Here is a 26,335-nt window from a genome sequence, read left to right on the forward strand (position 1 = left end):
AATATATTACTTTGAAACATAGTATACATTTAAAATATCACTTTGAAGCATAGTATACATTTAAAATATCACTTCGAAACATAGTATAGATTTAAAATATCACTTTGAAACATAGTATACATTTAAAATATCACTTTGAAACATAGTATAGATTTCAATTATCACTTTGAAATGTAGTATACATTTAAAATATCACTTGAAACATAGTATACATTTAAAATATCACTTTGAAACAGTATAGATTTAAAATATCACTTTGAAACATAGTATACATTTAAAATATCACTTTGAAACATAGTATACATTTAAAATACATTTGAAATATCACTTTGAAACATAGTATAGAGTTAAAATATCAGTTGAAACAGTATACATTGAAACTATCACTTGAAACATAGTATAGATTTAAACTATCACTTGAAACATAGTATACATTTAAAATATCACTTTGAGACATAGTATACATTTAAACTATCACTTGAAACATAGTATACATTTGAAATATCACTTTGAAACATAGTATAGATTTAAAATATCACTTTGAAACATAGCATATATTTAAAATATCACTTTGAAATATAGTATACATTTAAAATATCACTTGAAACATAGTATACATTTAAAATATCACTTTGAAACATAATATAGATTTAAAATATCACTTTGAAAGATAGTATAGATTAAAAATATCACTTGAAACATAGTATACATTTAAATGTCACTTTGAAACATAGTATATATTTAAAATATCACTTGAAACATAGTATAGATTTAAAATATCACTTTGAAACATAGTATACATTTAAAATATCACTTTGAAACATAGTATACATTTAAAATATCACTTGAAACATAGTATACATTTAAAATATCACTTTGAAACATAGTATACATTTAAAATACCACTTGAAACATAGTATACATTTAAAATATCACTTTGAAACATAGTATACATTTAAAATATCACTTGAAACATAGTATACATTTAAACTATCACTTGAAACATAGTATACATTTAAAATATCACTTTGAAACATAGTATAGATTTAAAATATCACTATGAAACATAGTATACATTTAAAATATCACTTTGAAACATAGTATACATTTAAAATACCACTTGAAACATAGTATAGATTTAAAATATCACTTTGAAACATAGTATAGATTTAAAATATCACTTTGAAACATAGTATACATTTAAAATATCACTTGAAACATAGTATACATTTAAACTATCACTTGAAGCATAGTATAAATTTTAACTGTCACTTGAAACATAGTATAGATTTAAAATATCACTTTGAAACATAGTATACATTTAAAATATCACTTGAAACATAGTATACATTTAAACTATCACTTGAAACATAATATACATTTAAAATATCACTTTGAAACATGGTATATGTTTAAAATATCACTTTGAAACATAGTATACATTTAAACTATCACTTGAAACATAGTATACATTTAGACTCACACTTGAAATATAGTATAAATTCAAGATGTGTATTTTATTCAGTATATTTTATGTTTTCATCTCTTTCTTCCTCCATCCATCATTCATTCTTTCATTTCCAGAGAATAACCCCCAAAACCATTAAAGACATTTGTATGAAGCTTGACAGACATATTTATCTAGCTGTGCATAAACAACTAGTTATCCACATATATCTTTTTTTATTCAGAATTCTTCAGATTCCATAGTTTTAGTACTTTGTCCATCTAACCATCATCCGTGATATGTAACATGTTCCATCAGTTTTTCCATTACAGTTTGGATTTTGGAGCATAACTCTTAAAATGCATCTCATTGAAAGTTGGTAAGCGTCGAAAGTCTTCAGTCTGGTTCATATTTAATGTTTTTTGCCTGTCAGTCTTTGTCCATTGATCCATACATCTTTCACATTGTCATTCCCTGACAAAACTCTAAAGCCATTTAAGATATTTCTATATGACTGAAAAATCATTACAGCTACATTAAATATCCAAATCACACACACAGACACAGACCCACACACACACACAGATAAATCTTTGAAATTTTTATGCACATATTATACTCCAGTTTTAGTATTTTTAATGTTTTCATCCATTTGTCCTTTCATTCATTGATTCACCATTTGCACTTTCATTTCTGGAGCAGAACTCCTGCAACTTTCCAGTATATTTTGTTAATATGAACATCAGTTTATAGAATTGTTGCCACATTCTCTCTTGCTGTAATTTGGCAGGCAGGCCAGGGTAGGTGGGTGGGTATACAGACCTGCCAACTCTTGCGATTTTGCCATAAGTCGTATGAAAATTACCCTTAAAATACGGACTTGTGGCATACTAGCAAAAACTACAGAAAAATTAACCTTGCTGAAAAATCCAGATAATTGGTTCATCCGTGTTTTATTTTGATCCGGGTTTCATCTTAGAGTTAGTGCAATTAGTCAGGGAACCAGACTAACTTTACAGCAGCACTTGAGACGCTTTAAACTGCACCTATTTGTTCATGTGAAGCATCGGCATGATCAAACTCCTGTTTATAGATTTTTTTAAAATGGCTTCCAGAAAGCAATGAAAGGGAAAATAAGCTGCTATAAAAGGGTTAATAATCAACACATAAAAAGGAGTATTCAGATTCTTGTGAATAAAAGCGAAAAGGACACAGTTATGTTTATTGGACATCACATACCAATTTGAGTATGTCTTGTGGTGGGAGGTATGATTGCCGTCGTCATGTGAAATGGAAATGAATTTCTAAGAATTAGCTAATGTTAAGAGATAGCAACAAGCCATTGAGCTGCATAGGGTTTGGAACTAGAGTTTATGCAACTCTGCTAGTGGTAAATAAAGTCTACATGTACTTTACAAACTTTTCAGTTGAACATAATGTTTATCGTAGATGCGTTGAACTTTTAATTATGTTTTCCAATTTTACAGTAGCAGTTATTGATATTTTGTTACACCTTACTGAAAAATGGTCTTCGTAAGGAAAAAAATTGACTGCCTTACTGAGACGGATTCATCGGGGTTGGCAGGTCTGGGTATAGATGACCCATTATAATTTTGGCAGGCAGGCTGGAGTGGGTGGGTGGGTGGGTTTAGATGACCCAATGTAATTTTGGCAGGCAGGCCAGGCCAGGGTAGGTGGGTATAGATGACCCAGTGTAATTTTGGCAGGCAGGCCATGGTGGGTGAGTATAGATGACCCAATGTAATTTTGTATTTGTTAAAATCAGTCTGATGTATGATGACATTAAGTCAACTAACAGGTGTCTCTATAAAGAGGTTATTTGCATTTGCAGGTTGATATTCATTGCTACCAAATGTGAAAGTTAAAAAGATGAAACAAGCACTGACTGCAAATGAAATGATTAATGCAATTTAAGAAAATGGAGTATACCTGTACAAAACTCAGATCACAAAATGATGAATGAGAAACAAAATAAAATGAAATGCAAATTTGTCCAATAAATGCACTTGAAAATTTATTTGCCTATATTATTGGCTGCTGCTAATTTCTGGTCAAAAGCTATTTGCATGTTAATGGGCTGCTGTTAATTTCCAGTCAAAAGCCATTTTACATGATAATCTGAAGTCACATTCTCTTCTCTTTTTTTGACTGACTGACAATTATTCCCTACTTAACAAACTTTGAAATTGTTATAGGAACTGGCATTAATGTGATGTCATCATCACCTGTCATTGAATGAAACAAAATAAATAGAATGGCAAACATATCTTCCTTTAGATTTATTATATACTTAAGTGTGAAATACAGAAAATTATGGGTGAAATATTTTTTTAAATTATATTTTCACAAGTTTAAAAATACAAGATTTACTATCATGGCATCCACTAATTGAATAGTGTGCCTATAAAAGTTACCCATGCTGCAAGCTTTGTATGAACTTCAGCAGTTAACAGTAACGGTGTTACATTTCAGGTATGGAAATTATTTATTTGCCAGCATACTGCATTACTTTTTATGGTCAGATAATGTAAAGTAGTTCACGAATTGTGAATAAAATGTTATTTATTTCAACTGATTAGGTAACTCTAAACCTTCCATTCTCTCAGAATGCTGGTGTTTTTAATTATCTGCCAATAAATACAACAGAAATTGAGGTGAACTTAACAAAGGGGAGGAGGATGTGTGCTGAAGAATTTATTCCCTAACCCAGACAAATGAGAGGGGGGCTGTGTGCTGAAAAGCAAGTTTCATCTTCGAAGCTCCAATTCATAAGCAAGTTTGGTATATAATAAAAAAGAAAGTTGTTTTTGTCCTCTGTAAATATCAGATATATTTCATCTTTTGTTTAAAAAAAATGACATTTTAACATTTGGTTGTGAAAATGACACATTGTTGGTACAACACAATGAAATATAAATGTAAAAGAAAATAGCATATATATATATATATATATATATATATATATATATATATATATATATATATATATATATATATATTGCAGTTGCAGTTTTATTTTTATGTATTTTTTATTTAATTCAGTCATTACAATTATACAATTAAAACTGGAAATTCCAACTCTGGTAAATGCTTTCCAGATGAACTAAAAATAAATGAAAACAATTTCTGAGACCATGAATGAAAACAGTTCCTGAGACCATAAATGAAAACAATTTCTGAGACCATAAATGAAAGACATGAAATGATCACAAATGACATGAATATTTAACGTAGATCAAATACGAATTAAGACATGAAATGAACACAAATGACATGAACATTTAATGTTGATCGGATATGAATTAAGACATGAAATGAACACAAATGACATAAATATTTAATGTAGATCGCATATGAATTAAGACATGAAATGAACACAGATGACATGAATATTTAATGTAGATCAAATACGAATTAAGACATGAAATGAACACAAATGACATGAATATTGTAGATCGAATACGAATTAAGACATGAAATGAACACAAATGACATGAATATTTAGTGTTGATCGGATATGAATTAAGACATGAAATGAACACAAATGACATAAATATTTAATGTAGATCGAATACAAATTAAGACATGAAATGAACACAAATGACATGAATATTTAGTGTAGATCAAATACGAATTAAGACATGAAATGAACACAGATGACATGAATATTTAGTGTAGATCGAATACGAATTAAGACATGAAATGAACACAAATGACATGAATATTTAATTTAGATCGAATACGAATTAAGACATGAAATGAACACAAATGACATGAATGTTTAATGTAGATCGAATACGAATTAAGACATGAAATGAACACAAATGACATGAATATTTAATATAGATCAAATACGAATTAAGACATGAATACAAATGACATGAATGTTTAATGTAGATCGCATGCGAATTAAGACATGAAATGAACACAAATGACATGAATATTGTAGATCGAATACGAATTAAGACATGAAATGAACACAAATGACATGAATATTTAATGTAGATTGAATACGAATTAAGACAAGAAATGAACACGAATATTTTTAATGTAGATCGAATATGAATTAAGACATGAAATGAACACAGATGACATGAATATTTAATATAGATCAAATACGAATTAAGCATGTTAATTAAAATGCAGATTTTGGTAAAATTAACTGTTTCAGGATTGCTGTTTGCATAAATGGGACCTATATGCAGGTGGTTGCTGTGGCAGGTGTGCATACAACTTTTGCCAGAGGTTATTATTTATTTTACACATTACACAAGTTAAACAATTATTGAATACCCATGTAAAATCCTAACGTAAGTAAGTAGTCATGATATCATTGCATCATTACAGTTGTCTTTTATAGTAGGTCTGATATTTCTCTTCAGGAATAAACTTGAGGATCTGCATACAAGTTACCGACATAGTCCAGAAGTTGTGGATGATCAAGCTGAGTGAGTGGAATAAATCTTTATTTTATGCCATACCATGAATTACTGTATAATCTGATTGAGTGAAATAAATCTTTATTTTATGCTATGCCATGAATTACTGTATAATCTGAGTCAGTGAAATAAATCTTTATTTTTTGCTATGCCATGAATTACTGTATAATCTGAGTCAGTGAAATAAATCTTTATTTTATGCTATGCCATGAATTACTGTATAATCTGAGATAAATAATCTTGATGTCCAGCCATCATTAAATAACATTAAAACCATTATTTGAAATTATTATTAGATTCCGACTTAGTCGAGCAATAAATATGGCCATCTCCCAGTAAAAATAATTCAAGTTCATATCCAATAAGGCATGAATTATGATTGTTCTTTTAATGTGCTATTTTACTTTGAAATGGGAGATAGAATTATGTTTAATTACTGTTTATATTTTTTGTTTATACGATCACAGCATACCATAAACAGTAATCCACTGACCTGGTGGGTCCAGTAAGAAATCTGCTACTTCACTTTTGTTACATAGCACATCTTGCTTGCCAATGTGTCTGAGCATAAAATAAAAATGAAAATTTGCTTGCCCCGAGTGATTGATGGATATCTTTTATCTTGTGCTAAAAAGAAAAGTATTTTCATCCACTCAATGAAATATATCCGTTATTCACTTGTTTCAGACAAATATCCTTTGTGTATGTCACAAGAACCAGCTAGGGACATTGGTTTAGTTGTTGTTCTCGTTTTGAGGATTAATGCCATTTTTCAGCACACAATAGGCTATACATGGTGGCCAGTATTAATGGTGGAGGAAGAACCCGGGAAAACCCCGGAAAGAACCACGACCCACAAGAAGTTACTGCCAAGCTTTCTCACATACCCACGTTGGCTAAATCCAAGACTTGAACCCATGCAGAGGTGAGATCCATAACAGAAAGCACTTTAGACCACTCAGCCACCCGGGGCCCCAACATTGGTTTAGTGAATTCAGTTAGTAATATGATATATCAGACTTGATTTCGCTTTTATTTGTTTTTTTTAGCACAAACACTATCATAAACAAGTGAGACTTCCAAGGAGTAAAGAAATGCCAGTGGTTTAGCACAAACACTATCATAAACAAGTGAGACTTCCAAGGAGTAAAGAAATGCCAGTGGTTTTTATCAGCTTTTGTGATGCGGTAATGCATAGCAGTGTTTGTTTTAGAACAAGCTGTACTTTTGTCTGCAGAAACTGGTACTCTGGTTACAACAGATTAAATTAACGTCAGCAGTGGTCACTTGTTTTTGCGAAATGTTAGTTCATTGCAGTGTCAAAATGCATTTTTTGACAGAAAATCGTGGTCGCAGGTTGCATTCTGCAGGTGTTAGCTGATGACATTACATGTATATAAAAAAAATTATCTGTGCATGACGATTGTGGTCATAAATGGCGGGTGGTCACTTATAGCAGAGGTCACTCAAAACCGGTTTTCATGTACCTTCAAAAATACCCTCCTATTCACAATCACAAACATTTATACAGAATGTATACAAATGAATTAACTGTATTAACAAACTAAGTTTGCACCTGTCTGGCTAACAGTTAATTAAAACCCATTATTTTTCTTATTTCAGTCAATCTTCTTTGTATAAAGCAATCAAAACTGAGTTAAAGAATGTGATGATGAGAGTGGACTTTGAGGAAGTTACCACCAAATTTGTGAGTATATTGTTTATTACTGCCGTCACAGGTGTATTTGAATGATCGAGCTTAATTTTGATTTTTGATTTTTATTTTTTAAATTTGTTTTTTTTTGCTTAATGAAATTTTGAGATTTATCGTAAATCTTTACTCAACATTAGTCTCTGTGTGTGTGTGTGTGTGTGTGTGTTTGTGTGTGTGTGATTCGGATTTTTAATGTAGCTTTAACAATGTTTCAGTCATATTGCTACGATGTCTGCAATGTGACAGTTTATGGTGATGTCTAGCACTGGGGCATCATGCCGCAGACATGTAGCATTATTGTCCATGCATGCTGGAGCTAAGTACATTTTCCAATGACACGTTGAGGCAGCCAACCCAGGCGGTGGAGTGGGGACGTAAAGTGAACAAAGTTAATGACATAAAGTATTTGTATGATTAATCCCTTCCATATTTCATACCCATTTTCTTTTTCACTGTCCATATTTCTTGCTTTTATTGAGATCTGCTGCTTGTTCTTATCACCATGAACCTCATGTATTTCACTATAGTTACTGCTATTACTATTTCACCATGAATCTCAGAGCTTATATATTTCATTATAGTTACTACTATTACTATTTCCATCACCACCAACATCAGCATCATTGACAATAGAAATAAGTTGTGATTATCTATCAGCAGCTTTCATTTGGAGACATCAACTTTTATTGAATGATTATTCTTTGGTTGCTAAGTTGCTAAGTTCATGACCCACAGAACAAGTTTTCAAGTCAGTTTTGAAAACTGTCTGTACTCGTTCTTTTTCTCTGCAGTGTTTTTTCTTTTCTGCTGTTAATCTTAAAATGATCTTGAATTCCAGATACGGGAGGCAGTAGAGGAAGCCATGGGAATGTCCCTTAAAGAGCAGAGGAATTTCATTGATCTGGAAATTATCAACATCATGGGACAGATGGATGCTCCAACAAAAATCGAGGAATATCTTTACCTTGGTTCTGAATGGAATGCCTCAAACTTAGAGGAGTTGCAACAGAACGGGTTAGTAGGCAGGGTCACCTTAATGTGATCTTTGCGCATCTGTCCATACCTCCTTCAATTTGTGCCAAGCAACTTGTTAGCAAGATTGCATAAAAACCTTTCATTGTAAGCAAATGTAGTTTGGCTTGCTTATTTGTATGCCTATGTGGACAGCCTGATATAACTTCTCTTTCAAATACAATTTCCTGATCACATTAATGTTAGGGATGTAAGCCTGCTACCTCCCACATCCAGAGCAACTTAAAAGATGAAAATACATCTTTTCAATTTCATATTGACAAAGGGCAATAACTCTTGGTCATTACCTCCCCTTGACACCTCTGGGTGTTGCTGGTTCTTCAGCATTGCTTCTGTACTGTCTACTTCACGTATGATACCTCATATAAATCCATGCCAGTATCAGTGTCAAAATTAGCCAGTGATCCAGGAATTTGGTCAGTTTTTGTGCAATAATCATTCCTCCACAGGTGGCATATATTATTTGTGCAGTTGTTTTTTACAAATTATGAATTTGTCACATTCTTGGATTCATTTATGTAGACTGCTTATACAACACATTGTCGTTGACTGCCAATGCCTATTGTTAGCTTACTCCTTTACTTACAGGTGTTGTATTAGTGTACATTTGCCATTTGTAATACTGTTAGAATTCCCTTCTGCAATGTTAAATACAGTTAGAATTACCTTCTGCAATGTTAAATACTGTTAGAATTACCTTCTGCAGTGTTAAATACTGTTAGAATTACCTTCTGCAGTGTTAAATACTGTTAGAAGTACAGAACAAGATTTTAGGCACTACATATCCTTCTACACTTAAAAAAATTACTTTCTACTTTAACAACACATGTGATTCACATTCTTAGCTTACCTACTCCAACAGTTTCTTATTGCAACACATATATATAGAGCTTGTTTATTCAGTCTATTGATTAAGGCTTGTTTCTTCATCTTTACCCCTGTATTTGTTGGAGAATGTTGACAGTGTGTCCCTGCTGTGTATTATTGCTCATCATTGCACTCTGTTCAAGATTGACACTTAAAAAGCCTTGGTAAATAATATATATAAGGCACTAAGTGCTTCAAGTCCATACTAGTCACTCAAGTCCTTGTAAGTCCTTACTTCAAGTCCTGGGCTAAACCAGTGCAATATAGATACACAAATCGATTTCATGATTTTATTTTTAAACCTGGGGGAAAAAAGTGCTAGGATCAACAACGAAAAACAGGGACAGCTGACCAACCGGAAACACATATTTTTTTGTTTTGCCTGATGGGGTTTGCAGACATATCTGTTGGTTTTAAAATTTAGATCCCTCCCTATATATTGTATTTAATAATGGTGTTTGTAGACATGCACTTTAGTTTTAGAATTTAAATGTCTGTTACATGTGCCTTGAGCTTACAAGGGTCAGTGTAATGCATGCCGTATGTGTGTGAATGGTGGATGCATTTTGTAGCAGAGATTTATTAGAAGCAATACTGAGTGTGTGTGCAAATTCCAGACTAAAGTCTTCATGATTTACGGCCAGCATGGGCACCGGTTAATAAGTTATTGACATTTACCTTGCCAATATATTTAAAAGATATTCACAAAACTTCTCACCATACATGTTTTTATTATACAGGGTAGGTCATATTTTAAATGTGAGCCGAGAAATTGACAACTTTTTCCCGGAAGTCCTTTCTTACATGAATGTTCGTGAATGGGATGTAAAGGAAGCCAACCTGTTAAAATACTGGGAAAATACCCACAAATTCATTACACAAGCCAGGTGAGTATATATTATACCGATTAACAACTGTGCCAGTTTAAAGAGTTTCTGCTGCATTTTGGAGTATATTTTTTTCCTTAGATATTTTGTAAATGCTGTGCTTTTGTATTTTGCTTGCTGTTATTGGTAAGAATGAAAAGCATGTTTTCAGAAAAAGATGATGATATAAGAATATTTATATAGTGAATACTTTCTGTATTAATTAACTGTTATTATGGTTATACAAGGCTCTTGTACAGCCTAATTGATAAATACATTTACTGTCAAATAGAATCTTATAGAACTCTAACCACCATGTTGTATGGTCTTGCTTTAAGAATCATGTTCTCATGCAGTCATCATAGAGCCCTAACCACCGTGTTGTATGGTCATGTTTTAAGAATTATGTTCTCATGCAGTCATCATAGAGCCCTAACCACTGTGTTGTATGGTCTTGTTTTAAGAATCATGTTCTCATGCAGTCATCATAGAGCCCTAACCACCGTGTTGTATGGTCTTGTTTTAAGAATTATGTTCTCATGCAGTCATCATAGAGCTGTAACCACCATGTTGTATGGTCTTGTTTTAAGAATCATGTTCTCATGCAGTCATCATGGACAGTATTTTATGTTTAAATTTTCAGTGGAAGACAAAGTATATGCATTTAAAGTTGTCTGTTTAAAGATGATTGCATATTTTATTAATTGTCACGAATTTAGGTCTACCCGCAAGACATACCATCTAATCTCTATTAGAAGTCAAGTCCAAATGCAAACATTATAGACCCTGATCATCTGTCGCCTAATGCACCGGTAGATTAGGATCTATGTTGTATTGATCTAGATCTGTACTCGCATTATGTGATAATGCACCGGTAGACTAGGATCTATGTTGTATTGATCTAGATCTGTACTCGCATTATGTGATAATGCACCGGTAGATTAGGATCTATGTTGTATTGATCTAGATCTGTACTCGCATTATGTGATAATGCACCAGTAGATTAGGATCGATGTTGTATTGATCTAGATCTGTACTCGCATTATGTGATAATGCACCGGTAGATTAGGATCGATGTTGTATTGATCTGGATCTGTACTTGCATTATGTGATAATGCACTGGTAGATTAGGATCGATGTTGTATTGATCTAGATCTGTACTGGCATTATGTGATAATGCACCGGTAGATTAGGATCTATGTTGTATGCGATAGCAAATCAGGGTCTGTGCAGATTGAACGTGATAAGCAATTGTTTGTCATCATTACTGCCCAATAGAAAATAGTATTTTCCACAGTGAAACTGTCATAAGATCTTCACAGCTACAATTACAGCGTAAACCCCGTAATCACTTCTATTACTTTGATATAGCAGATGTATCAATTGCCTTACAGTTAGAATATTTTGTTGTAACAATGTGTCATTTGCCTCAACAGCAGTTTTTTGTAACATGTATTAGTTGCCTATAGAACATTTTGTTGTAACAATGTATCAGTAGTCTCAAAAACAGTTGTTATAACCATATCATTAATCTCACATTTGCAGCAGTTTCTTATAATATATTGCTGCTACTTATTCAACTTTCCACCTGTCATGCTAGATATTACACTCATATTTTTGTCAAAATATATATCTCCACTCACTCACTTGTTAAGTCCAACTACAGACTGCATGCACCCAGATCTGCCATGGCATAACAACATAGACTCTATTTGCTGTTGAACTCAATAAGTGAGTGTGTGCTATAACTGGGGGCCCCGAGTGGTCAAAAGCGCTGCCATTGCATAACAACATAGACCCTATTTGCTGTTGAACTCAATAAGTGAGTATATGCAATAACTGGGGGCCCTGAGTGGTCAAAAGCGCTCACCGTTATGGATCACTGCCATCTCACCTTTGTCTGCATGGGTTTCGAGTCTCAGGCACGGCCAGTGTGGGTATGTGAGAAAGCTTGCCAGTAGCTTCTCGTGGGTTGGTGGTTCTTTCCGGGGTTTTTCCTTGTTCTTCCTCCACCATTTATACTGGCTGCCATGTATGACCTATCTTGTGCTGAAAAAAATGGTGTTAAACCCGATAACAACAATAACTGATAAAAGACAAGAAGTACATTAATAATGCTTGAAATTTTTACCACCAATTATCCATGGTTGAAATTATGTTACACAGAAAGCAATTTTAAGCAATTTTCATTTACCATTTCAGGCAGCAGAGTTCCAAAACTTTGGTTCACTGTAAAATGGGCATCAGCAGATCGGCATCTACAGTAGGTGGCTAGTTCTATTTTTAAAATTCTAAGTACACTAGTAGGTAAAGATGAAAAGAAAGGAAAGGATATTGGTTCAGTTTTATTCAGGTACAATACTTTTCTCATATTTGTACTACTGTTTACAGTAGGTTTTATTATTTGTGATTAGCTCATGTAAAATTGAGGTCAAGTCACAAGGAAAGGAGTTTTAAGGATGGTTTGTTTTTGATGAATACATACATGGCAATACATGTTTAAGGTTTATGTTCCTATCTGGGGCCCATAGCTGGCAGAGTGGTTTAAGGTGTTTTCCTTTACGATTAACTCGCATTCCATCTCTGTCCATGGGTTCAAGTCTCAGCTCAACCAATGTGTACATGTGGCAAAGCTTGCCATAAGCTTCCCATGGGTCATTGATTCTCCCCAGTGTCATCTTCCGCCAAATATGCTGACTGACATTATTGTAATTACAAATAGGTAATATTTATTTAATTGCTACTTTAAAAAAAGAAAACAATTTTTGTTTTTATTAGTTTATTTCAGAATTTACATTTACATTTATAGTGTTCTTTCAGAATAGCATAGAAATATTTCTGACTTTTTTGGGGACACTTTAAAATTACCAAAATAGATTGGTTCTAATGGTAGTTAATTAATATTTTTATTATTAATATCCATAATGTAATCTTGGTACTCCTGCCAGTTAGAATTAATTAATGTTGGAATTAATTAAAATTAGAATTAACTGAATTTAGAATTAATTAAAATGCATTGTTTATGCTTTGCTCATTTGAAGTCGTATGGTCGAAATATGCAGTATAATGACCAAAATAAGTACATAAACCTTAAGTTCTTTTTATGAATTAATGTATATTGTAATACATAACTATTATGTACTCAATTTAAATTTAAGTTTCAGTTCTTAGATTAGGCCAAATGTTCTTTTTGTAGTTCAACTAGTTAAGATAAAAAGAGCATATTGGATTGCATGTTGTCCATCATCCACTATATGTCCATTAGTACATGTTGTTGCTACTTCATACAGACATTCATCCCAAGGTCTAGTGGGTCCTAAATGAAAACAGTGCTGCTCAGACATCCAACATTGCTGCCACAGCAGCAATCTTGAAAATGGTGGATGGTCATATCAAGATGGGTTTTTTAATAAAAGATTTCCTGACATGTCTAGCTAGCCTTACATGAAAATGGTGGATGCTTATATCAAGATGGGGTTTTCATTAAAAGATTTCCTGACATGTCTAGCCAACACTACATGAGAATGGTGGATGGTCATATCAAGCTGGGTTTTTCATTAAAAGATTTCCTGACATGTCTAGCTAGTCCTACATGAAAATGGTGGATGGTCATATCAAGCTGGGTTTTTCATTAAAAGATTTCCTGACATGTCTAGCTAGTCCTACATGAAAATGGTGGATGGTCATATCAAGCTGGGTTTTTCATTAAAAGATTTCCTGACATGTCTAGCTAGTCCTACATGAAAATGGTGGATGGTCATATCAAGCTGGGTTTTTTATTAAAAGATTTCCTGACATGTCTAGCTAGTCCTACATGAAAATGGTGGGTGGTCATATCAAGATGGGTTTTTCATTAAAAGATTTCCTGACATGTCTTGCTTGCCCTACATGAGAACGGTGGATGGTTATATCAGGATGGGTTTTTCATTAAAAGATTTCCTGACATGTCTTGCTAGCCCTACATGAGAACGGTGGATGGTCATATCAGGCTGGGTTTTTCATTAAAAGATTTCCTGACATGTCTAGCTAACCCTACATGAAAATAGTACCAATCCGCCATTAAATGTGGCCACCAATGCAGCTGTCTTGAAAATCTTGTTATCACTAATATGTTGACATAGGAATTTGCACCAGAAGACCTCTGATAAGTATAAAGGGTCCTAAATGAGAATGGTTCTGCTTGGACATCTAGTAGGCTATAAAGAGTTTTAGCTCTACTGGTAATTTCCAAGAAGAGCTTACAGGATGGCCTGTCATCCAACATACATCTGCAAGTTTGTTATCACTACTCACTGTAGATCACCATTAAACATTTTTACACACATGCATTCCAAGGTATAGTTGGTTCTGAGAGAAATAGTGCTGCTCAGACATCCTGTGTGGCTGCCACAGCAGCAATCTTGTAAACCTTTTTATCACTTCTTCTTGATCACGTCAAAATGGGGTTGTCACTAAAAGACGTTTTATGATATCAAGTTTATCCTAAATGAAAATGGTGCTGGTCTGATATTTAGGATGGCTATCATGGTAGACGTCTTGAAAATCTTATCACTTCTCCTGAACAGAAAGTCATATTGGTATGGGGATTTCACCAGAAGACTTCATTAGATGTCTAGTTAGTACCAAATGAAAATGGTACCAATCTGATATCCAACTTCGCACAACAGCAACCATTCTGAAAATCCTGTCCTTCTCCTTGTAAATGTAAAGTCATATCAGCTTTGGATTTTCACCAAAAGACTAGCTATGATATTTACTTGGTCCAGAATGAAAGTCATTATGATGGATGCTCATATTGACATGGGATTTTCACCACATTCTTTTAGTGGCAGCTTTCTTTTAAATGAAAATATGCATTTTTTATGTTCAATATGGCTGATTCAGTGGCTATTGAAAATCTTATCACTCAAGCAAAAGAGAGATAGTCTTATCAAGGGGCTTTTGTTTGTCCTAAGTATAACATTCTCTTCTCCATTTGAGACAACATAATGAATGTACAGGCACTTGGTGCATAGTTGCTTACCTTTTCTTATATGATTATTTAAGGCTTCTTCATCAAAAGTTTCAATCACATCTAAGATATCGGATTATATTTTCACAAATTGCATTTTCTGTTTCATTTTTCCTAAATTGGCATTGATCAGATTTCTGCAAAGAATAAAGCATCTACAGAAGACGACACTTTAATTGTATTTTTTAAGATTATTCACAAAGAATCTAGCTAATTTTTGTAGATTTCTGAACATTTTATGAAGTTCTTCAGCTCTTACTTTTTTCTTTACATTTTTTAAAAGTTTTTGAGTTTATCACTGGCTGTTTACTATTTCTGCCTCTGAGACTGCTCCGGTGGCTGAAAGTGATTAGAACATCTGCTTCACATGTGGGAGGTCATGGGTTCGAACCCCTGGCCAAGTCATACCAAAGACTTAAATTGTGCTACCAGATGCTAGGCACTCAGTATTAAATGGCTATTGTTAGGATTGGTCATCCAGGTGTCAAGATAATGTGACTGGATGGGACATCATGCTTCATGTCTGTGGAATGATGCCCCAGTGCTAGACATCACTATAAACTGAGGCTGCTCTGATGGCCTAGTGGTTAGAGCATCCGCCTCAGATGCAATAGGTCATGGGTTCAAACCCCTGCAAGTCATACCAAAAACTTACATAAATGGTACTAACAGCTGCCTTGCTTGACTCTCAGCATTAAGAGGCTAGTGTTAGGACTGGTCAGCCTGGTGTCAGAATAATGTGACTGGGTTGGACATCATGCTACATACCTGCAGACATCATAGCCACATGACTGAAAAATTGTTAAAGCTACATTAAAAATGCAAATAACACACACACACACACACGCACACACACACACACACACACGTGCCTTTGATATTATGAAAAATATTTCATTGCAAAGTTATTTTTAAAAAACCTCAAATTTAGGGAAATTTTTTAACTCAAACTCTTATTGATCTTTAGGTCATTGCATTTCTGATGAAGGAACACAACTGGTCTCGCCAGGAGGCATTTGACTACACCAAGGCAAGACGTTCCATTATTAACCCTAACGAAGGCTTCTGGAAACAGCTGGAGACTTATGAAGGAATCCTCACAGCAAGGTATCATGAAATATTTCCTGCTGCGGAATTAATTTTTTTCTTTTTGCATAGTAAGACATAAGATCAGTATCGCTTTTCTAGCTGTGACATCAAAGTTTAATGAGGAAGTTTAAAGTTAAGTGTCTGCAAGTCAGGTACTTTGAATGCATCAGCACAGGTCAGATATGGGGTTCCACAAAACACTAGTTTAAGCTGGCATTTAATGTTTAACATTGGATGGGGATGACATTGCTATAAACGCAGTACTCAGAATAGCTGAGATATTTAAATTTATTATATACTTTAGGTTAAGTGTCATTCATTTTTCATGAAAGTTACTTTTCAGTATTTTGTCCTTTGAATACAGTCTGCAATTATGTTAGCATTAGGGTAATATACTCTACTACCTCCTGAATCAACCCCTCCAAAAAGTCCATCTATAGACCATACAAAGGGGAGAAACTCTTACTCATTATTTATCCATACTACCACTCGGTGGCTACCCATCAACCAAATGTTTACCCAGTTTTAAGCTTTCTGTTTGTACTTTCAACATAGTACCTCAAGACCTGCTCAAATCCTTGAATATCTTCCTGATTTTTCAACCTGGATATCCAGAAAGTTGGTTTCATATTTGTAATAATGTATTTGCTTCATCCTGTATTCATTATTTTTTATTTTTGATCAGTATTCTCATTGCATGTATTTTTCCGTTGTTTTCATTAACAATACTTGTCAGTGTGATTTGTGAACACTTTCTAGTTGTCAGTTTATGAACTTTTGTTCTTGTCGTTTCAGTTAAATTTAGGCAATGAAATGCAGTTAATGCAAGAAGTTAGTGGAAGAAGCTAACTTTTAAACTAATGAAGACACAAATGAGACATGTACAAAATATCATCCTCAACCTGATCCTCAGCAATTTTGTGGATGATGGTCATGAGGCATCTTGTACACTGTATTGCAAAAAATCATTAAGAGCAAGGAGCAGTATTTGAAGATGTAGATAGCTGTGATGTTTTTATCCTTTATCAAACATGTATTATAAGCATGGTTAGGAGCATTGCAATAGTCTCCTCACTCAATAAATAATGTGAGACAATTACATTTGTCAGATTGGAGGAACCAAGGGTTTCAGAGTTACCATTCTTCCCAAATGCTATTAGAGTGAAAGATGCATGACCAGTACAGGAAATGACACAGTTACTGGCCTTGGGGAAACTTTTAAGTCTAGGCACCAGTACAGGAAATGACACAGTTACTGGCCTTGGGGAAACTTTTAAGTCTAGGCACCAGTACAGGAAATGACACAGTTACTGGCCTTGGGGACACTTTTAAGTCTAGTCACCAGTACAGGAAATAACACAGTTAGGTGGCGCTATACAGTTTCGCATTTCGCATAGGGTTAGGATTTTAAAGAAAAAGAACTTCCCCAGCTTTCCTCACTGGTTATGCTGGCTATTTAAAAAAGACCTTGCATATCTTAGGTATAATGCAAAGAACCTTTAATTCCCTTTATTTTGGTGTATGATTGATAGGTGTACTATGGGTTATAGAGTATACAGCTTGGCCTTACTTCAAATGTGCACCTTTCAAAAAAGTGCTAGCTCTGCTTGGTCATTTTTACTTCCTGAACTTCAGAGGTCAATTGTATAAAAAAGAGCCGATAACTTTTTTTACATTTTATGTATTTGGTAATTCATTCATTGCACTTTCAGAAGCTGGTATTGTCTAGTCTGGCAAAATTCATTTTCCCTATTTTAATAGCTGCTTTGTATAGTGTACATTAGACTAATTCAGACTGATTTTTTAACACAAGGGAGCAGTCATTTTAGTTAGCAGTGTACTTAAATCATGTACAATTTCCAAAAGTACAATATCCAAAAGAAATATCATCCATATTACATTAATGTAGCATAGAGGTATGCCAACATTCTCTCCACTGTGCATGTTTTAAATGCGAACTACTTCACCTTACATATGTCACTCTCTCAAAAGTACATATTATCTGGTGAGCGCCACCTTACTGGCCTTGGGGACAGTTTTATGTCTAGGCACCAGTACTGGAAATGACACAGTTACTGGCCTTGGGGACAATTTTATGTCTAGGCACCAGTACAGGAAATGACACAGTTACTGGCCTTGGGGACAATTTTAAGTCTAGGCACCAGTACAGGAAATGACACAGTTACTGGCCTTGGGGACAGTTTTATGTCTAGGCACCAGTACAGGAAATGACACAGTTACTGGCCTTGGGGACAATTTTAAGTCTAGTCACCAGTACAGGAAATGACACAGTTACTGGCCTTGGGGACAATTTAAGTCTAGTCACCAGTACAGGAAATGACACAGTTACTGGCCTTGGGGACAGTTTTATGTCTAGGCACCAGTACAGGAAATGACACAGTTACTGGCCTTGGGGACAATTTTAAGTCTAGTCACCAGTACAGGAAATGACACAGTTACTGGCCTTGGGGACAATTTAAGTCTAGTCACCAGTACAGGAAATGACACAGTTACTGGCCTTGGGGACAGTTTTATGTCTAGGCACTCCTACAGGAAATGACACAGTTACTGGCCTTGGGGACAATTTTATGTCTAGGCACCAGTACAGGAAATGACACAGTTACTGGCCTTGGGGACAATTTAAGTCTAGTCACCAATACAGGAAATGACACAGTTACTGGCCTTGGGGACAGTTTTATGTCTAGGCACTCCTACAGGAAATGACACAGTTACTGGCCTTGGGGACAATTTTAAGTCTAGGCACCAGTACTGGAAATGACACAGTTACTGGCCTTGGGGACAATTTTAAGTCTAGTCACCAGTACAGGAAATGACAGTTACTGGCCTTGGGGACAGTTTTATGTCAAGGCACCAGTACTGGAAATGACACAGTTACTGGCCTTGGGGACAATTTTAAGTCTAGTCACCAGTACAGGAAATGACACAGTTACTGGCCTTGGGGACAATTTTAAGTCTAGTCACCAGTACAGGAAATGACACAGTTACTGGCCTTGGGGACAATTTTATGTCTAGTCACCAGTACAGGAAATGATACAGTTACTGGCCTTGGGGACAGTTTTATGTCTAGGCACCAGTACTGGAAATGACACAGTTACTGGCCTTGGGGACAATTTTAAGTCTAGTCACCAGTACAGGAAATGACACAGTTACTTGCCTTGGGGACAATTTTAAGTCTAGTCACCAGTACAGGAAATGACACAGTTACTGGCCTTGGGGACAATTTTAAGTCTAAGCACTCGTACAGGAAATGACACAGTTACTGGCCTTGGGGACAGTTTTATGTCTAGGCACCAGTACAGGAAATGACACAGTTACTGGCCTTGGGGACAGTTTTATGTCTAGGCACCAGTACTGGAAATGACACAGTTACTGGCCTTGGGAACAATTTTAAGTCTAGGCACCAGTACGGGAAATGACACAGTTACTGGCTTTGGGGACAGTTTTATGTCTAGGCACCAGTACTGGAAATGACACAGTTACTGGCCTTGGGGACAATTTTAAGTCTAGGCACCAGTACAGGAAATGATACAGTTACTGGCCTTGGGGACAGTTTTATGTCTAGGCACCAGTACTGGAAATGACACAGTTACTGGCCTTGGGGACAATTTTAAGTCTAGGCACCAGTACTGGAAATGACACAGTTACTGGCCTTGGGGAAAATTAAAAGTCTAGGCACTCGTACAGGAAATGACACAGTTACTGGCCTTGGGGACAATTTTAAGTCTAGGCACCAGTACAGGAAATGACACAGTTACTGGCCTTGGGGACAATTTTATGTCTAGGCACCAGTACTGGAAATGACACAGTTACTGGCCTTGGGGACAATTTTAAGTCTAGGCACCAGTACAGGAAATGACACAGTTACTTGCCTTGGGGACAATTTTAAGTCTAGACACCAGTACAGGAAATGACACAGTTACTGGCCTTGGGGACAGTTTTATGTCTAGGCACCAATACTGGAAATGACACAGTTACTGGCCTTGGGGACAATTTTATGTCTAGGCACCAGTACTGGAAATGACACAGTTACTGGCCTTGGGGACAATTTTAAGTCTAGTCACCAGTACAGGAAATGACACAGTTACTGGCCTTGGGGACAATTTTAAGTCTAGGTTTGTTGGATCTTGATCAATATCACCATCCTCAAACTGGACACAAGGTCTTGTGAAAAAGAAATTGAATGTCCCAAAAGTGTAGCCCCCGAAAAATGAGCAGGGACATGTTTTTTTTTTAAACCTGTAATCTGATGCAGATACACCAATTAATCATTAATTATCCAATTCACTCAGTGATTGTTTCTATGAAAATTAAAAACAAATCTAACAAGTGATCTATTTCCATTGTAGTGGTTACTATGTTGAGACTATTTTGCCTCAAAGATCTGGATCATTCCAAAGTAATCATATAAACAGTATATCCCATATTATTTATTGGTTGAGTATATCCCATAATATCTATTGGTTGAGAGGTTAATAATAAGCTTGGCTTGTTAGCAAAATTTAATGGTCTAGTTGAAAAATATGAAGCATATTCAAGTGAATAATTTTTGGGTAACTTCCACTCCTGTTTTATTCACATTATTAACTAAAGAAAAATTTGTGGTCTAACTGATTCTTGTAATCGCATGCTTCCTGTCACTTCGGACATAGTGCCAATTATCATTTGTAAACATGGCAAAGTTTTGCTAAGAGGTAGAAGTCTTAAACTGGAATCCACCTTGGCAAAATAAAAGAAGAAAAACACCCTCGAAAAATCACATGAAAGTTAAAACTTCAACAATCTTGGACTATAAAATTAGAGTAGCATATAGTTGTAGACTTGCACTTTTCCCACGTTTTAAGAGTATCTTCAGAGTGGGCATGATTTAAATGAGTGGGCTAGATTCATTTCAAGCTGTCCGAAGTTAATTGTATATCTGTATGTGGTGCAGTATGGACAATAGGTTATACTAATGCTGATCTGACCATCATTGCCATCAGACATCATGGGATTGCCTATAGGGCCTTCATGGGATTGTCTGCAGGACCTTCTTGGGATTGCCTATAGGGCTTTCATGGGATTGCCTATAGGGCCTTTATGGGATTGCCTATAGGGCCTTCAAGGGATTGTCTATAGGTCCTTCATGGGATTGCTTATAGGGCCTTTATGGGATTGCCTATAGGGCCTTCATGGGATTGCCTATAGGGCCAATGCCCATCTCAACCTATAGTATATATGCCATCAATGTTCACATACCCCATACTGTCAGTGGTAATCTTTCCAGGGATAGCCAGTACCAGATTTCAGCTCTAAATATCAACCATCCATGTACCATTCTCACTTTGACACAACCATGACGTATACCTAAATTTTCCTGCACTGTTTATGCTCTGTCTTATGTATCAAAATGTGTCTTTGTGACCAAGATGATGTGACACTATTGAGCTCTTTTTCAACTTAATACTCCCAGATTTTCTATACAAATGTTCAGGAATTACAACCTCAGTTTAGTTGATGGCCAATGGTTCTGAAAGTTGGTCCCAACATTTTCAACCTAATAGGCCAGTTGACAACACATGATACATACAAACCAGTTTGTGATGGCTATATTTCAGCAGTATGAAAGCAGACTAGACTGCTTAACAAAAAAAACCCTGCCAGACACTTCCATCAGTCCGTTTCATATTTAGCTAACTGCAGTCTCAATACACTATAATGCTGTAATTGCTTCTGTTAATTACCAAATACAGAAGAGATGTATTCTATCAGTGTCTTTGCTGCTAAAAGGCATTAACAAGGTGATCTTCAGATTGCAATCTCTATTATCCAACTTTTTATTGATGGCTAGATTTTATATATATATATATATATATATATATATATATATATATATATATATATATATATATATATATATATATATATATATATATATATACATACATACATACATACATATATATATATATATATATACATACCATCTGGATGAAGCCCTATACAAATACCTTTCAATCATGGCAGATGTAATGTGGAAAGGGCATGCTAATTCTTTCCATGGCCTCAATTGTCATTAATTACTTAGGAGAACCAAAATTTCAGACTTCTTCCTTTCCCATTTGGGATTTTGACAAAACTACATTCAAGTCCTCCACACACAAGGCAGGCCAAGGTTCCTATCATACTCATGATCCTGATATTTGGCTGTTTCATAGAGTATGGTTCCCTTGGTCTTCAGTAGGCTCTGTTGGTTTTGACCCTTGTGAACCTTGTTAAGGTGAGGTGGAGTACCATGATCCTAATCCTCCTTTACAATGCACAGACCCAAAAGCTTGGCCAGCTCATGCTCTTTCCTCAAAATGAAATGGTCTCAGTGAACACATTTTCTTTAATCACTTGAAAATCCCAAAGTGGTGCAGAGAGTGAGTGATTCTGCTTGTTCCAAGCTGAAAGAATGATGGATCAGCTTCCTCCTTGGTGTAGTAGTTTGACCCTCAGGTCAGTCCTGCTATCTCCTCATCGGCCTAAAACGGCCATGCAAGCAGATTGTCCATCCAAACCATCATTTGTGGAACCTGAATGCAAGCCTTTTGAAAGTAATATTTCTCCATAAAAGTGCAGTCAGAATTGCTTGGGCAAGGAGACCCATCATGTTGAAAGTTTATGAAAGGAATTGGTCGAGACTTTGTCACAGATATTCATTGTTTTCTTAAAGGCCTCCAGACCAGTTAGATTACGTTGCTACCCCCTCCCAAAGAGTGACATTTATAATTTCTACCACTGTTACCTCTGTGCAAATAGGTGAACAGAATGTTGAGGTTCTGCATTCTGCCTCCTTTAAACAGATGCGTTGTCTGGTTCATGAGACAACAATACATTTATTAAATTCAGGCAAAATTTTACCCTTGTTTCCCTCTCTTCTACAGGTTTTTCTGACTTATCGGGCAAGTGTCACCCCAGTTTTAGGTAGCCCAGTGGGCACAAGTCCACCCACCCCCACCCCCGCATGTCCAAGCATGACCTATGGCCCAGTAAGTCCAGGCACATGGGGTCTTTTGCCATATCCATTGGTTTGGGGCAAAATTATGATGTTTGGAGGCATGTTACTAAGGAGCTGCCCCCCACCCCACCCCAAATTGATGTCCAAGCTGCACAGTCCTTTAGGAACAATCTTCCCCTGCCACAGTATGGGGATGATATTTGGGTCAGGGACATCATGAGATCCTTTCCATCACACATTCATTTGAGATCCTAGGAGGCATCAACCTTACCAGAGGCAAGAAACCAAATTTCTCCATGTCAGAATCTCATAGCACTCAATGTTGTCCTGTCATTTCCACTGCCCACACGGCCCACCTGTGGCTCCCAACTCCTGCAATTCCAGTCTCTCACTAAGTACTTCATTTCCTCAGAAAGAATGGTGATCCAGGTCATTTTGAAGGGGCTTTGGATTTCATGTATCCAACCCTTCCTCTTCCCATTTCACAGACGTATCATCAGGTCAGGAGGAGGACACTTTTTTGCAAGAGGAGATATGGTTACTCATGAACAAACAAGTGGTGTAGAGTTTTCAAAAACCACATAGACTTTCTCTGGATGTCAATCTCGACCTGACCGATGCGTCACAGAAATGTCACTGTCACCTCAACATCAGGTTTAAGTTCTGCCCCTTGATCTAAACATCAGCATCATCACACTGTTCCAGTTGACTTCATCTCCAGCGACGACAGCATACTTTGAAGACATCCTCCAGAAACAATATGGTAAGTTCTAATCTCAAGGGCATAATTGATCTTTCACATATGAATCACAGAATTAGTAAAAGTCTGATCTTATTTATCCCAGCAATTGTCTATCTGGGTTTCTCACCAATCTCAACCAGGTACAGTTCATTCAGATTCAAATAGTCCAGATTGTGGGACTCGTCAAGAGTCCATTACCAACAGGACTTGAATTTTCATTAGACTCCACAGTATATATGCTATGGCATTAGACTTGATCTCACTCAGCCATCTTTTTATGCACCCCTACAGATGACCTTGCTGGCCCATTTTTAAATCTCCTTGATCTGAAAATCGTGATCATGCATGATGTACAATCATTGCAGTGTCAGTGGCACAACCCAGGTTGACTCATGACAGGGACTCCTGAAGCATCACCATGCAGAAATGACTATGTTTCAGTGCCAGTACATATGGTTGCGATGCCTACCAGTTTCCAGACTTAGCTACTGTCATTGTGATGTAGGAGCCAGGGGATTGGCTGTTTTACATAACTCTTCTCAAAATGAACGCTGTTATCAATACCTTTCAGTTCTGAAAAAACCAACTGTCAGGGAGAAATAAACTTAATTACATCAGACAACACAGTAGTGGTGATCTACCTAAAACAAAGGGGTACCAAATTACCCAACCTGTATGTTCTGATTTGGCAGTTTCTATGCTGATGACCAACTCCATATCAACATTCCCAAAAGACTTAATGTCCTGGACAACACTCTATCAAGTCATTCATATGGAATGGTCTCTCCATCAGTCACTTTGGGGTCATCCTGTGATCTGTCTTCTTGCGACAAGGTGGAATCGCAAGCTGCCTACCTTCATCTTTCCAGTTAAGACCCAGAAGCTTGGGCCATGGACACAGTGTCAGTTAGTTGTGTAGCGTTATGGGTCTTCTCCTACACTCCCACTATCTTCGTATCAAACATTGTCCAGAAGTTGAGGGGTCAGAACCTCAAGATGATACTGATAGCCTCTCTCAGATGGAACAAGCCCTGCATCACTCAGACTTGAAATTGATCTGCCTAGGAAGATTCCTGCCAGTCCGATCTGCTCAAACAAGCATGTTCTTTGGTGTTCCACCACTGCCTGAATTGTTGTCATCTTTGCACCTTTCTCATGTCCTGACAGCCTTGTCAGAGAATGAATTTAAACTTTTCATTGTGGAGAGAATCTCATGAGCAAGATGTCCACCACTCTGAAGGCTTACAAGGGAAAGTGGCAAGTCAACATCATCCCTTTGAGTGCCTGAATCCCTTAACTAGACGTGTTGTTTCTCTGATTCTACAAGGAGAAACAGCTCATCCCAATTACCATCAAATACTACCACTCCCATGATAAAAGAAAAAATTCTAGCATGATGGCTGAAGTAATATCAGTCATGACAAAGTTTTGTCAGGCCTTTAGCTAATTTTGACCAAAATCCCTTACTTTGTTTCGAAAATGGAACCTTTCAAGGGTTTTAACATAGTTCTATTCAAGTAAATTTGAGACTTTAGCCCACACATCATTGAAACTGCTATCCTGATAGGCCTAGCTTCAGCATACAGGATAAACAACTTACCTGCCCTTTCCATTGACCTGAACTATCTTCAGACTAGATTGGATGTTTCTTAATGCAACTAGGTTTTGTAGCCAAAATAGCCCAGAAGCAGGATATCACCCCCAATTCATATCTTCATATCTGATATGATTTGCATACTCAGGTCTCAAAAGATCAGATTCTCCTCATGAAGATTTCCACTCAGATTTCCACTCATGAAGACTTCCACTCATGAAGACTTCCACTTGTGAAGACATCCACTCATGATGATTTCCACTCATGAAGACTTCCACTTATGATGATTTCCACTCATGATGATTTCCAATCATGAAGACTCCCACTCATGATGATTTCCAATCATGAAGACTTCCACTCCCACTCATGAAGATTTCCACTCATGAAGACTTCCACTCATGATGATTTCCACTCATGAAGACTTCCACTTATGATGATTTCCACTCATGAAGACTCCCACTCATGATGATTTCCACTCATGAAGACTTCCATTCCCACTCATGAAGATTTCCA

At 36.0% G+C, this 26,335-nt stretch overlaps 1 protein-coding gene across 3 annotated transcripts in view; it reads left to right on the forward strand.

Moving 5' to 3' along the window:
* The window catches only part of LOC149775105 (uncharacterized), a 149,861-nt gene that overhangs the window by 88,727 nt on the left and 34,799 nt on the right, over nucleotides 1–26,335 (forward strand). For all 3 annotated transcript variants that reach the window (XM_089944049.1, XM_089944050.1, XM_089944051.1), the window contains 6 exons: nucleotides 5,851–5,916; nucleotides 7,531–7,615; nucleotides 8,460–8,635; nucleotides 10,261–10,407; nucleotides 12,589–12,649; nucleotides 16,365–16,504. In XM_089944049.1, the coding sequence (XP_089800175.1) occupies nucleotides 5,851–5,916; nucleotides 7,531–7,615; nucleotides 8,460–8,635; nucleotides 10,261–10,407; nucleotides 12,589–12,649; nucleotides 16,365–16,504 (675 nt within the window). The remainder of the gene's footprint in view (nucleotides 1–5,850; nucleotides 5,917–7,530; nucleotides 7,616–8,459; nucleotides 8,636–10,260; nucleotides 10,408–12,588; nucleotides 12,650–16,364; nucleotides 16,505–26,335) is intronic.

The sequence above is a fragment of the Sinohyriopsis cumingii genome, chromosome 19, assembly GCF_028554795.1.
Source record: "Sinohyriopsis cumingii isolate HCF-2022 chromosome 19, ASM2855479v2, whole genome shotgun sequence".
NCBI classification, from domain to species: Eukaryota; Metazoa; Mollusca; class Bivalvia; order Unionida; family Unionidae; genus Sinohyriopsis; species Sinohyriopsis cumingii.